Source organism: Squalius cephalus (assembly GCF_949319135.1).
Source record: "Squalius cephalus genome assembly, chromosome: 4".
Taxonomy (NCBI): domain Eukaryota; kingdom Metazoa; phylum Chordata; class Actinopteri; order Cypriniformes; family Leuciscidae; genus Squalius; species Squalius cephalus.
Genome location: NC_137125.1, coordinates 49232175 through 49247017, shown reverse-complemented (window position 1 = coordinate 49247017; position 14843 = coordinate 49232175). Strand labels below are relative to the sequence as shown.

Genomic DNA, 14843 nt, shown 5'->3' with positions numbered 1-14843 from the left:
GAAGGAGACGGTTTTGTCCTGATGTGATGCATTTCAGATGCAACGTCCATGCTTGGTGTGTTTCCTCTGTATTTGGTGTAATGAGTGATTTATGACTGCAGTCTTAATTATGTTACACATTCTTTGCATCACAATACAATTTCAGGCTCTTAAAAATGATCTTCCTGAAATCACTCTTGCCTTGTTTTTGTCTTGTTTTCTGCACAGCAAATAAATATTTTCCTTAGTAAAAGCATTATAAATCATGTGTCTGAGCCGTCATTTTGCTGCTTTTATTCATTTTATTTATAATAATGACGTTGAGTGGAGTTAAGTATGTCTAGAGAGAGATGTTTTTATGTCATCATATGACTACTCTGATGCCTGACTATTAATTATTTTCATTGAGTCTGGCTCTGCATTACAATTTTCCTATCCTTGAGGGTTTTATGCGAAAGAAAGGTGTTTTCTCCCCATCAGAGAGCTCAGATGATCTTCTTCATACCTTAAATCACATTAGACAAATTGAATTAGAAGAAAAATGCATGTTCTCTTCAGACTCTCATGACTTGTTTCATATCTTGCCGATAAACTCATGTTGCTCAATTTACAGAGCAGAGGAGGTCTGTAGTGTTGTGGGTCTTTTTTATTAGCAAACATCTTGTGTTAACCTTTGCATAAATGTGCTGTGTCCTGTGTACTGGACATATCGAGACAAACACTTAAAAAATATTAATGATTTAGGCTAATGTGATAATATTACAATAATATTAACATACAGTATTTTTCTGTCCAATCAAAAGCGGGGGCGTGACCAAAATAATAATAATATAAGATTCAATGAGATAATACTATAATAATATATTTTCCGTTGTAACAAACGTTAGGAGGCGTGGTCAGTATGATAATATCTATACCCTATGTGATAGGCTATTATTATAATAACACTGGCATCCAGTGCTTTTCTGTCAAATCAAATTGGGGCCTGACCAATATTATGTTAATATAGGAATTAATAAATTCTAATAGCTTTGCCGTCGTAACAAATGTTAGTGGGCGTGGCGAATATATATCATATGAATGGTTATGTAAATATTATGATAATATTAATAATATTAATGGTTAATTGTAGTTTTTAATTAAAAAAATACAAGTGCCATAAATCTAAAATATCTCTCTCTCTCTCTCTCTCTCTCTCTCTCTCTCTCTCTATATATATATATATATATTTTTTTTTTTTCTTATCGCGTCTCTTCCTGCCTGAACAAAGAGGTTTGTATTCACAATCAGGTCCGGTTTAAACCCCCGTGTAAACACGGCTTCTCCGCCTCGTCTCAGTCAGTCGGGCTCTCAGATAGTGGACACGACACGACACAGAGATCACCACGCACTTACACTCGTGCGCGCGCCTGCCCTGAGTGTGTCCAGTCGGAGACCCTCTGCCCTACTTTTAATGCCCGATGCTGCGCGAGGAGGATGAGGAGGCAAATCCCAGAATGTCCTCGAGGATGGATACAGCTGTTGTTGTAGTTCCGCTGGATAGTGCTAGAGTTGCGCGGATCGTGCATGCGCTTGAGTAAATCGATAGATAGATAGATAGATAGATAGATAGATAGATAGATAGATAGACTTTATTCATCCCATAGATAGATATATATTATTCATCCCATGAGGGACATCGGAGGACACATTTGGAAGGAATTTTAAGCACCGGAGGAGAGAGAGGGGGTCCACTCAGTGCCGACCGGAGCATGATGGACCCCCTGGCCGACAGACGCGCACCTCAGGCGGAGCGCAGCAGCAGAGGAGCTGCCGGTGGGGAATCAGCGGACGATCAGGCACGAGGCTGCCGGAGAAACGCGGCGATGAGCTGCAGCGAGAGTCTGGGCAGCTTCGCCGACATGGAAGACTCGCTGGAGGATAAACTCAAAGGTCTGGCGTTCAGGAAACAGATCTCGTATAGGTAAATATGCAGTTTAATTCATATCTTCGCGTTTGTGTACAGCACTGCATATCAGTGCACGCATTTCACCACCATATGGAGCGGTAAAACATGTCAGATGGTTTGTTTGTGTTATGCGTTACTCCTTGTGTTTAACAATGCAAACCCCATTTGTTGTGCAAAGCAACACTCACCCACCTAAATAACAGAAGATGATAAATGTACAACGATGTAGATTTTATTAGTATGAGAACAAGTGCATTAGGGGTATGGTCGTAAATGAATTGCATTATGTTGGAAAGGTTTTGATGCACTTCATCATGTTCATGATGATATGTATATTGTCGTTTGGCCTGCTATTGATTTGCTAGCAGGATTCAGTTGTGTTTTTCTCTTGCACATGAAACCCTTGGGCAATCAGACAGGCACTTGCATTGAATTGTTTAATTGACATTTGATCTATATCAAAAATGACTAGAACAGAGCAATGCATAGCTGTCCGGTGATGCATTTGACATCCGCCGAGGTAGAGAGACAGATTCCCCAATGTCAGGGGCAGAAACGGCATGCTTTGACATTAAATAAAGGGTTAGTTCACCCAAAAATGTAAATTCTGTCATTAATTACTCACTTTCCAAACCTGCAGTGCATAACAATAACTATTGCATCCTAAAGCCCTCTTATTGGAATTGATCAGTTACTTTTGCTTCTCTTGTTTTATCTTCCCTGAAACTGTTTTAGTGTAGACCTTGTAAAGCCATTGAAAACATCTAAATCTAATCTTATGTTGGATGCATTGATCATGTTGGACATGATTGGTCCTTCCAGATCAGTGTAAGGATTGAGACGTATCGACAGCACTGGTTTCATGCTGAAACATCAGCTGATCAGGCCTCGTCATCATCACTTTGTAATGTACCTGATACCTTTTGATACCCGAAGGGCTGCTGTAACTGATGTGAATCATGCAGAGACGTGAGAACTTGCCTGCTCTTCTCTTCTGATTTGACCTCCCCCTCCTCCGTTTTCCACCTGTCAGTGGAGGAGGGTCACTGCCACCCTCACTTCTCCTTCAGAGTCTTAAGGTCAACCTCCTCCGAGCAGATCAATCCTCCGCTCACAATTATGGCCAGTCTCTGAAGAAATGATCAAAGCTGTCCTTTCTTTTGTAGGAGCGATCTATATCCATCTAATTCAGATAAGACCCATGAAACCCAACCACACCACCAGTAAAACAAACAAACACAAGCCAACACGGCCTAAAATGCGATGTCTTGGATAAATGTGTCTTGTTCAGCTTTTTAAGCAAAGGCTCTAAAAATGGAAGCTTTGAAGTTGCCAAAGACACAAACAGGCATTGTTCCAAAACCCAGTGAGCTGCCTTGGGGTTTACTGTCTACATAGGCGGCATCCTAACTCTAATGGACCCTTATAAGTGATTTATTTGGAGTGCAGCAACTTTGTGCTTCACACAAATAGGGTTCTTCACTTGAAATGCACAGGAAACTCAACTCGCAATTGATTGATTATCTGCTTGATTATTTCTTCACAAAATGCAAGTATGCATTGTGTCAAAACCTACTTAGGGGTAATAATGGAACAACGTGATTTTTTCATTATTATTAACAACAGGATCTGCATTTTCATGGGTTTAAATAAAAGTTTTTTGTTATAAGAGACAATAAAAACTATTTTCTAAATTAAAAACTTCACCGTGTTAGTGAACATCGTTCAAAATGTGTTGTACATTATATTCTGACGGACATTTTTTATGTACAAACTACGCACTCTGATTCTGATTCTGACATTCCAATTTTCTATTCTTGACTGATCTCTTTTTCATAATTTTGGCAATAGATGAACTGTTAAAGGAATGATCTTGAGACAAGTCCCTGTAGTCGGATCTGATGTCTTAAAATGCTGCCTAGGTAGGCAGCTCACTAGGTTTTGGAACAGAGCCTCAGTGTTCTTCATACTCTCCTTCAAATATAGCACTTATATCAGTTTTTTGTTATCTAGTGAATCGTGTTCAGCTTATAAAGAGGCTCTTGTGTCCGCTCTCTCTCGCTGTGTAAATGAAAAACGCTCTAAGAGTGCAGCAGCAGACAGTGGAACATAAAAAAGAACTCATGCATTTTTAAGTGTCCTATCACAGCCCCGATTGTAGATTTATTCATGCTTGACACATTTTCTCTTCGCCAGGCTGCTGAAAAGTTAAACATGCATATTTATTGCGGTCTGCTCATCATCAGAGAGTGCAAAAAACTTGTTGCAGTGTTTGTCGAGCTTCCTCAAATGTTGGAACGTTACTCCATTAACTTACAATGCTAAACAGAATGACGAATTAAGTCTGATTTAAACTAGTGTGTACAGAAATAATTTACGTCTGTAATGTGAAAAGTGAGTGAGGAAAAAAAAATTGTGAGATGGTCTCTATATGGCAAGTGTCTGGAGGGATGGTTCTGTAAAGGAAGAGGGATTGATGATGTCATCAGAACGGGAAAGTTGTTTTAGGATCACAAATTACATTTTGATGGAGGATTAGAAACGTTTTTCTTTGTAATAATCTGCAATTACATTATTACCCTCGGGTGTATAAATAGGGTCAGTTTGTTCATTTGTTGACTGCATTTTAAATCCAGAACATTCCGTCATCACAATGAGGAAGCATATTACCAGGAAGAGATGCATTGTGCCTCCAGGAACGCTGCAAAATAAATGGGAATGGGTTTAATATTTGATCGCTTACAAGTGTTGTGTTTTATCAGTGAAACTTTAATAAGAGCCCTGGTGCATTTAGTCATCTGTCAAGTTGTGCCAGTCCTCCTCCTATTTGGCACTTTGCTTTATGCATTTGGATGCATTTGCACCCTATTAGGACGTACCCTTCACAGTAAGTTTACTGTGCTGTGTTATTTTCTCATTTCTAGTTGGCATTGAATCAGAGTGCGAAATGGCCGGCACGCCTACTGTAAATGTTAATGTGTGTGTAAATACTGTACGTAGGCTAAAATCGAGAATGAGGTGTTCGACTAGTTGTTCCATGCGTGACAATTTCTCGTGTGAATGTACCTTTTTTGGATCTGCTGTCCTTTTGTAAGTTGCGCTTCATTGGCTGACGACCAGCTGATGTGTTTAATCTTGCAAAGGTATGCTAAGTGCGTAAAAGAGGGCAGTGTCTGGTGATGTAGGGACTTGTCTCATTTCGCTGAACCCACAACCCGTGAGCCAGCATTAGATCCTGATGGCGGACACAAATAAGGATTTTACATAAATGGTCATAATCTCTCCTGAAGATGGCTGTGCACAGAGCGGGCGGCTTAACGCTGATAAAGCCAGTCTTTTTTTATGCTGTGGCAGGGGTTTGTATTGCAGTCTGAGGAGATGTATTAAAGGATTGGACTTTTGAAGCTTTTCCTTATTAGGTATATGAGTGTAAGAGGCTTTTTCCTCTTCTCAGAGGCTGTTCTGTTTGGTGAAGCATCACGCCGATGGGTTTGCTGCTAAGCTCTGCCTCATAAGGGGTCAAAGCAGAAATTTAGTCCCAGGCTTTTGTCTTGTATTAGGCCCGGGCTGCGTTTTCACTTGCTGTTGTTGAATTTAAAGCTGACATTTTACACCCTTTTTCAAAGAATCGATTTAGATTAGGGTTTCATGCTTGATTTTTCAAACAACATTATTTATTTTTATATATTATTGCAGTGTTGCAGCCCCTCTTTTCCCAATCTGGCAGTAACGCTCTGTTTAGTCTTCCCTCCTTCCGAAAAGCTGCAATGTGCTTTGATTGGTCGCTGCACCAGTGTGTTGTGATTGGTCAATCGTTTTGGGCATGTTGGGAAATGTCACGCCCCCCTTACTACAACATAGAGTTTCAACACTCTACTTACTAACTCAACCAGGCCCCGCCCCTTTATTCTGCGTATGCCTTAGACGGGAATTATTTAAATGAGGAATATTGTGAATTGTTCATTCCCAGAAGAAAACTCAAGACCACGATGGAGGCGTTTAGGGGTTTAGGCGCACTGATATAGAGAATAACTCCCTTTGGAGTGACTTTGTGCTTAGTAACTTTGCAGACCTTTTTCAACAGCAACACTAAATAAAGTTGAAAATGTTAAAAAAGCATAATAGGACCCCTTTAAGAGCCAAATAATGAAATAAGTGGCTGCATTACTATATCCAGCCCACAAACTAATGTAGTAGATCATAGTGTGAGTTTATAACTCTGGAGAATGTATTTGAACATCTGAAGTAATACAAGCAATTTCTTCCATTAATTTTTCCTTCAAGTGGTCCGTCTCCACTGTCTCCTGTCGTTCCTCTGCCGTGACTCTGTCCTGCACCTGTAGTTCTGGCAGAGGAGCACCTGCAGACAGCCACTTCGGAGGTGTGAGAGACTTCATCTCCGCCTCCGTCTCTTCATCCATCTCCCCCGCATCAACAGGGAGTTAACACTGTCTCGCAGCATGTGTCATTCACCCGCTCTAATTCTCTCTGACGGCTCAGACAGGCCCACTGGTCTTTCACAAAACCTGCTATGGGCACCAGTCTGTGTCTGCTTTCGGTGGTCTGTTTAGTCTCAAAGGTTTTTTTTTATATTAATTATAGTATTTGTTTCATTGCACAAAAATAGCAGAGAAATCAATATAATATATACCAGGAATCTTCAGATTATTATTGATGATATGATTTTGGTGGAAAATACACAATAATGCATAATGAATTTAAAGATGGTAAATGTCTTAAATGAGTAGAAGGTACATAGTGTCTCCATACGCATGCTGCTGCTTATACAGGGTGTACTGGGATTACTGGGTGGCTTTTTTATCCTGATGTGACAGAGTGTCATTCATGATCTGAATCCTGACTCTGAGTAATTTCACTGATTGCTGGAACAGTAATATTGGTGTGTAATCCTACCTGATGAAGTGAAGTACGGCTTGTGCCCAACTGTTTTTATTCATTCATGTTAATGGCATATTAGAGGATTTCATCCACTTGTGTTTGCTACTGTTAGTTACCTCAGAAATGGACATGCCTACTGCGTACTAGCTAACCTGGTTTAGTCTTTTTGATATGAAGTAGGCGAGAAGACTCCTGAAAAGAAATCACAGTTTCCACAAAAATTTGAAGCAGCACAACTGTTTTCAACATTGATAATAATAATAAATGTTTCTTGAGTAGCAAATTAGCATATTAGAATGATTTCTGAAGGATCATGTGAAACTGAAGACTGGAGTAAAATGCACCACATGAATAAATTACATTTTTAAAATGTATTCAAACAGAAAACAGGTATTTTAATTTGTAATAATATTTGAGAATATTACTGTATTTTTCATATTCATCAAATTAATGTTGCCTAGATGAGCATAAATGACTTTTTTTTTAAACTTTGAATGGTAGTGTATCTATCACAATATAGTTGCTTTTGCATGATATTTGACAAAACATAATGTGGTATAGCCCATTTTTTATGTGTATATATCACAATATAGTTGCTTTTGCATGATATTTAACAAAAAAATAATGTGGTAAAGGCAAGCCCATTTCTGCCTCAGAAGGAAAAAGATAAATTTAGAAATACATTTTTATCGCACTTGTGACATTTGCAGCTATTCACAATAAATCTCTCAATAAATATGGATTAGTTTTACGATCTCTTTCTGAACTTTTTGAAGTGTCATAGTGGTAGTCAATGGAGGGACAGAAATCTCTCAGAATTAAAATATCTTAATTTGTGTTCCAAAGATGAACGAAAGTTTTACGGGTTCGGGACCAAATGAGGGTGAGTGAATGATGACAGTTTTTTTCATTTTTGGGTGAACGAGTGCAATTGACAACAGAAGCCTTACGAGCCTTACACTGTAAGTTGATGAGTTGATTTATCCGTGTTTTAATAGAGCTTTTTAGATGGATTCCCAGGCTTTTTAGGTTGGCTAGAATCAGCAATCTCTAACCTAGTTTGTTTGCTGGCTTCCATGGCAATACACAATGTTTTCCGCCAACTGGCAACCCGGGGTGTCAAAATACTATTGGGTAAATTGGCACAGATCAAAAGAAGAACAGACATTCTGACTCGGAACACACATTTCAAAGTATAATAACTAGATGTTGCGTTCTTTCTCAGAGAAACAAGTATGTGAACTTAGCATGTTTCCTAAATCTCTGCAAACATATTGTGTTGTTTTTGTGCTTTAGTACAGTCAAAAAACTTAAATACAGCACCTTGAAGTACCTCGTAGTCTTGTTCACGAGTCAGGGTATGTTGGAGAATGAGACTATTGCAACTTTATTTCTTATACTTACAACTTTATTCCATACAATTATGACTTTTTATCTCATTTCATATTTTAAACTATATCTCAAAATTACAGGTTTTATTTTATACTGAATAAACCGGAAAACAGTCTAATCCAATGAATTATTAAATTCACGTTTGCTTTTTTGTTGCTCTCAAGTGAAAATATCGAAATGCAGTCATGCCACTAATGGAAACAATAAATGAAAAGACACAGAGGTCAGTGATGGAGACCTCGTGCCTGGGAAAGGTTGTAAATATTGTGGCTGCACGTGCAGCTCATTTGCATTCGCTCTCTGCACACATTATCTATTCACCACAATTAGCTCATTCTGCCTCTCTTCTGGTCTTTTTCTCTGTAATGCACTCTGCTCGCTAATAATAACTCGCCATATATCTCTCTCCAGCTGTGGTCTGGGAGGTTGTGTGTGTGTGTGTGTGTGTGGGTTCAGCCCTTTATGCACTGATAGCACAGGGTTACGGCAGCTCAGGCCTCATTTAGCAAATTATTAATTCAATTAGGCAGCAAGGACCTCAGGTGGAAAAGAAAAACCAGGAGGCCCCTCATGTCCCCGAAGCCCTCAATACACTGCTCTCCAAGAGGTGGAACAGAGATCCGGCCCCGCTTTTACTGCACTAATGGAGGATCCAGGGTCCTGACACACATTAGCGTTGCATTCAGACTGCTGTTTTCAGCTCACAACACAACATTTACCTGATCATTAGCAGGAGAGCCATCTGCCACCGTTGCTCTGTGTTCAGAGACTGGCTTTTTGGGACATGTAGGGATTGGCTTATTTAAATGGCACAGGTCAACAACTACATATTGTCTGAAATAAAACTGCAGGTCATGGATGTGTTTTTTGACATGAATGAGAGATGTTTATTTACATTTCACGTGGTTTTTAGAATGTCGAAGGGTTAATTTTCAATTCAAAATTGTGGTTTAGGACATCCATCATCCAACCATAGAGTAGAGATGAATCATGATGGTTGACTTAGTTGACTAGTTGATTTTGAGTTTTTCTAGATTGTCTAGAGAGTTTTCTTCTATAATTTTTTTGGGATTTTGCTTTAGTGATTAATTTATTTATTGCACAATAAAATCCCTCTCGGGAAAAGTTGCGTCTTTGAATTACATATATAAATTCAAAATTTAAATTTTAAACTTTATGTGAAAAATGGGTCATTCTGTGTAAAATCGACCAAATTTCGGGAAACTTCCCTGCCTCAAACTTGACTCTGACTTGATTATAAATAGTGATGGAAAGCAAAATATTAAATGTCATGGATGAATATTTTAGTAATACACTACTTTGTAGAGGGGGGTCAAAATGACAATTTTCAGCTGAGATCTGGAGCCAAATTACACACAAATGGCTTTAGAAAGATGCCAGCATCATTATTTTATTTTTATACAGAGAATGGTAGGTCTATTAGTAAAATCGGTTGACTTTAGCAATCTTTGTTGCATTATATGCCAATGTTGGCAATTCCAAAAATAAGTTCCCCCCCCCAAAAAAATTTGCATACCTGTAACTCAAGAAGTATTAAAAATATCTTACCATCCTTTTAGATTTTGGTTCTTAACAAACTTTTCTTTTGGTATCTCAATTTTGAAGGCACTTTATGGTTTAATTCCAGAGTTATCGGGATTTCGATATGGCTCCAAGAATAAATTGTTGGGATTGATCATTTTACCTGTTAGTCCACGTTCGCTTCCTTTCTAAGTGGGTTCTTATCCAGAATAATCTGCAAAGTAGATCAGACCTTATTGGACAGTGAAAATTATAGTGAATATTCCTGTTCTTCTGGAGACGTTAGTATAAAGTGGACTTTTGGGACTCATATTCCAACCCAAGCAGTTTCTTGTAGGTGTGCGGTCCACCGGAGTTCATCTCAGCCCTGAGCTTTGCTCTTTATGGCGGGGCTATTTTCAGCAGATGGATGGGTCAGATAGGGGAGAGATGCGTGCTTCCGATGCCTCCCCCGCACCCTGCGCCAAACGCCGAGGTTAATTATGGAGGTGTCAGCAGCCAGAGGAGGAGAACAGAGAGAAGAAAGAGCTAGAGGAGGTTTATGTTCAGGCAGGAGTGGGTTCCAACACTCCCACATACTCTGCCAGTGATGCTCTTAATCTCTCACACTCACACAAAAGCATCACCGTCACAGTTATATGTAATTATACAGTCCGATCCCACACGCTCCCACTCGCCGAGCCACAGAGAGCGCACGACGCGGTATTGTTACGTTAGCATATATCTATAACATGAGAGAACATCGCATGCTGTACAGAGAGTTCACCAACCTCCTGTAAAACTTGAGTTTGAATGTTTGATTCATTTCCGTGAATCAGTTCAAACTCTCATAATCAATGAAATGATTTGTTTGCACAGTCACTCAGAAATGTTTAGGGAAGTACTGTGTGGCATTTTTCATATATCATTTTATTCATGTGTGAGTAAAAATCACTGTTTGTTCATTTGAAAGTTTATATCTGTGCATTGAAATGCAAATAATGAATTGTGTTAATTTGGTGATGAAAATGTGGAAAATATTTTTCCTCTGTTTTAGTTCTTGCATTAAACATGGCTAATCTCATTGGCTACAATGACTTTTTGGTTGAAACAATTTTTCCTCTAATATCTCTTTTAAGTCATTATGCAAATGCATAATTATCAAGAAAAAATTATTTGTTTGCACAGTCACTCAAAAATGTTTAGGGAAGTACTGTGTGCCATTTTTCATATATCATTTTTTTTTTGTAAAGAACATGTGTGAGTAAAAATCACTGTTTGTTAATTTGAAAGTTTATATCTGTGCATTGAAATGCAAATAATGAATTGTGTTAATTTGGTGATGAAAATGTGGAAAATAATGGATAATCTCATTGGCTACAATGGCTTTTTGGTTGAAACAATTTTTCCTCTAATATCTCTTTTAAGTCATTATGCAAATGCATAATTATTAAGAAGATAATTTTTTTTGCATTTGGCTGACGCTTTATCCAAAGTGACTTTTTGCTTTTAATATATATGTGCATGCACTCCAGGACAATTGAATCCTTGACCTACAGTAGGTGTGTTGATAGCACCAAATATATTATATATAGCATATATATATATATATATATATATATATATAGAATATCGTCCAATTATTGAGATATAGCTAAAATGATGTTGCTTAGCCATACTGTATGTGGTGTTGTTGTTACTAAACTCTGAGGGACCGAAACTGACTTGGTTTCCTGTGATTGTTGTTGGCCAAAAGGCAGACTTAAATGTGTGTGTATGTGTGTGTGTGTTTGTCAGGTCACAGACAGTCAAGGGAAGGACACAGAAACTGCAGGGGGTCTGGACCTCTCCCTCAAAACACCGGGAAATGTGTCACAGCTGTTTCTGTTGTGCCGCAAAGCAATTCAAACAACACATTTTACATGCTAGATCAAACTGTGCCCATCACGCAGTATTATTTTGTCTCCAATGAATGTCAGCATCAGAGAAAAATATCACTGTTATTTACAGCTTTAATAAAGAGCTGCTGTGCGTACGGTTTACCCCCAAGCTTTTGCTTTGATGTGAGATGCTAAGCTTGAAAGTATAATGAATCCAATCATCTGCAGAAATGATTATAATGTCTGCACTAAGACAAGCATCGCTATTACTATTGTTCATATGTGATTTGAACAAGCTTCTAACCATAAGTATTAGACATTTGAGTGTGCTGTAACTTTTATAACTGATCATGTTTACAATATTTGTCTGGTTGATGATTACCGGGCGACAAAGTCTCATAGACTTACACTGAAGAAGGGACCTGAGCCATATCAAGAGAAGAGAATATCATAGTGACTTGTGGGTGAGCTTGTTTGACTGAACCAAGATAAAAAAAACACTCCGCACCATAGCAATGCAATAAAATAGGATAGCGAGTTTTGCACGATGAAGCACCACTTCATATTTTCTTTAGAAATCTATTTGACTTTTATATCTTCAGTTAATTGAGTGACTGAATTCAGTTCTTTTTTTAAAGAATCACCTTTTTCTTTTCCCCTCTTGAGTCTTTCAGTGAGTTGGAGGAACATAAAATGTGTGGCAGGAAGCTGGTGTCGCTACGCATGAGGATCTTTAACAGGAGAAAGTGTCAGAAAGCAGGAGTGACTGAAATGAATAGAGCGAGAGGCGATTACCCAGGAGCATTTGGATCCGCGCGAACGGCCCCCGCCAAAGCCAAACCACCCACGGCCCCTACACCCACTGCATTCTCCTAATCAGTATTTTTGTCCTGTTTTCCAGTAGAAATATCCAAAGATTCTATTTGAGAAGCAAAATTGGGAGCTAATCAGACTGTGAAAGAGACGAGAGGAGAAAAGATGAAGGGGAGGGAGATGAATGTAGGACAGAGGGACGGAGGGGGAGAGTGTGTGTGCTCCTTCATGTGGTGAAGGACGAGGTGCATGTGGCCCACAGCAGCTGGTCTGCCAGGAGAAACTGAAGTTTGACCCTGACGAGAAGGGTAGGGAAAGAAAGGGAAGGAGAGAGAAAGAAGAGACATAGATAAAGTGAGAGTTAAGGCCGGGACACACCATGCCGACGGGTCAGCCGTCTGGGCAATGTCGGGCCGTTTTTGAGCGTCGGTTTGGCCGACACACAGTCGATGAGAGGCAACAACACAGTCAACATTCATCGCCGCTAGTTCTTTGACGTCGGCTTGGTCTGTCCCGGGCATTCAGTGTTCTCATTATAATTTTATGTATGGCAGATTGGTGCTGCACATCTCACACTTAACTGTATTTTCGTCTACTTTATCAAGTGATTCCAGACAGCTTGCACATTTTCTAAGCTATATGACAAGAAAAAATATATACTGCTGGATCATCTAAAAGGAATATGACTGTCTCGAATAACCCAATCATTGTCAATAATGTAGGCATTGCCGTTAGAGCTGACGAGTGAATGAACACCGCTAAACTGAAGTGTTTTGCTAGCGGGTTAATAAATTCAACCAAATGCATCCTATGTACGCTATACAAAATAAAAGTGATAATACAACTTTCATCTGCACAAAAGGACGCAAATGCGATTTCAGAACTCCCGTTGTGGATGCGCTCTTCCCGTAACAACAACAACGCTGTCACGGGCAACTCAAGCACAACGAATTTACAATGTTCTATTACAATAGTGTTCTCATTATAATGTTATGTAAATGGAAGATGGTGCCGCACATTTTGGACTTAAAGGGGACATATCATGCTAAATCCACTTTTTTAGCCCTTAAATGCATTTTGTTGTATATTTGGAGTGTTTAGAAGTACAGAAAAGTTGAAATTATTCTCTTCAGGTGCTTCGTTGATATCTTTATATTCTGTTTTGGTCATATTTTTCAACCCGTTCAGATTTTTCTGTTATCTATGACGTTTTGTGAACTAATACGTCACAGTATTTGCAGCGGAACTGCCAAATAAGGACATTGACTTCCAGCCCAACACTTCGAGCAATCCGCCATTATTATTTCTCGCTGCAATTTTGTAGTCCAAGCTAAAAGATGCAGAAGTTACGAGAGGGTAAGTTAAAATGTTCGGTTGTTGGATGTAGTAACCCACACGCTTCATTACACGTCTAATGTAGATGAACTGCCGCATGTTTGACTGAAAGAACGAGCAGAGAGAGAGAGACCCGGTCGCGCGCATGCACTCTCTCTCTCTTCGGAGCCAGGCGAAAGTGTAAACAAGACACCGTCTCCAAACTAGACGCTGTCTTGCTCTCTCTCCCTCGCACATATTAATCAAAATAAATCGACACGGTGGTAAAAGGTCGGAAGACCAAAGTTTCATGTATAAATACAGTAACACACCATTGCGATACATCCATATGAAGATGTTGTTCTGCAGGTTCGTCGTCTTCATTTTCATCTCGATCCGGCTCCGACTCTGGCTCGAACATGTAAGGCTGGCTGGACAAGTCTTCCGTTGTTGACATTTTGTTAATAACGTGTGAATAAAAAGTTTCTGTGCCGCTATAATCGTATCTCTGCTATCAAACTACAAAAATGGCCGAACGGGGTGGAGTTGAACCTCTGCAAACTGGAGAGGGGGCGGGGTATGAAGTGTCTCAATTGTATTTAAAGAGACCGCACCAAAACGAGTTGCTATCAGACGCACATCAGAAAAGGGGTAAAAAAGGGGCCTGTGGAGCTATAATAATGAGGAATTCAGACCCAAGCATTGCAGTTCCGCTTTATATAGACTACAAATGTATGATTTATATGTTAAAAGGAACGATTTAAAAGCATGATATGTCTCCTTTAACAGTATTTTCATGATCAAAGTGATTCCAGGCATCACTTCACACTTTCAAATCCATAGTTTCACTTAATTTTGCCGGTCTACTCTGGACGACATGCTGTCCTAACGCTAACCAATCAGACCACAGCTACCGCCCAAAATGCTGCAATAACAATTCAGAAAAAAATGTAGTCACGGCGATCGATCGTCACTGTCACGTCCGAATATTCGAGTACTCGAGTACTCGTACACATCCCTGAGAAGATGTTGAGAAAGATAAGGAGAGACTGTAGAAGATTGTTTATGTCTGCTTTTTGAAAACATGCCCTATATAT

At 39.3% G+C, this 14843-nt stretch overlaps 1 protein-coding gene across 5 annotated transcripts in view; it reads left to right on the top strand.

Moving 5' to 3' along the window:
• The first annotated feature begins 1319 nt into the window (after positions 1–1319).
• dgki (diacylglycerol kinase, iota) overlaps positions 1320–14843 on the top strand; it is a 45035-nt gene continuing 31511 nt past the window's right edge. For 3 of the 5 annotated variants that reach the window (XM_079869827.1, XM_079869822.1, XM_079869829.1), the window contains exon 1: positions 1614–1942. In XM_079869827.1, the coding sequence (XP_079725953.1) occupies positions 1731–1942 (212 nt within the window). In that variant the 5' untranslated portion in view covers positions 1614–1730. Of the gene's footprint in view, positions 1943–14843 lie in introns of all 5 variants that reach the window. The other 2 variants (XM_079869828.1, XM_079869826.1) reach the window with 1 other exon arrangement.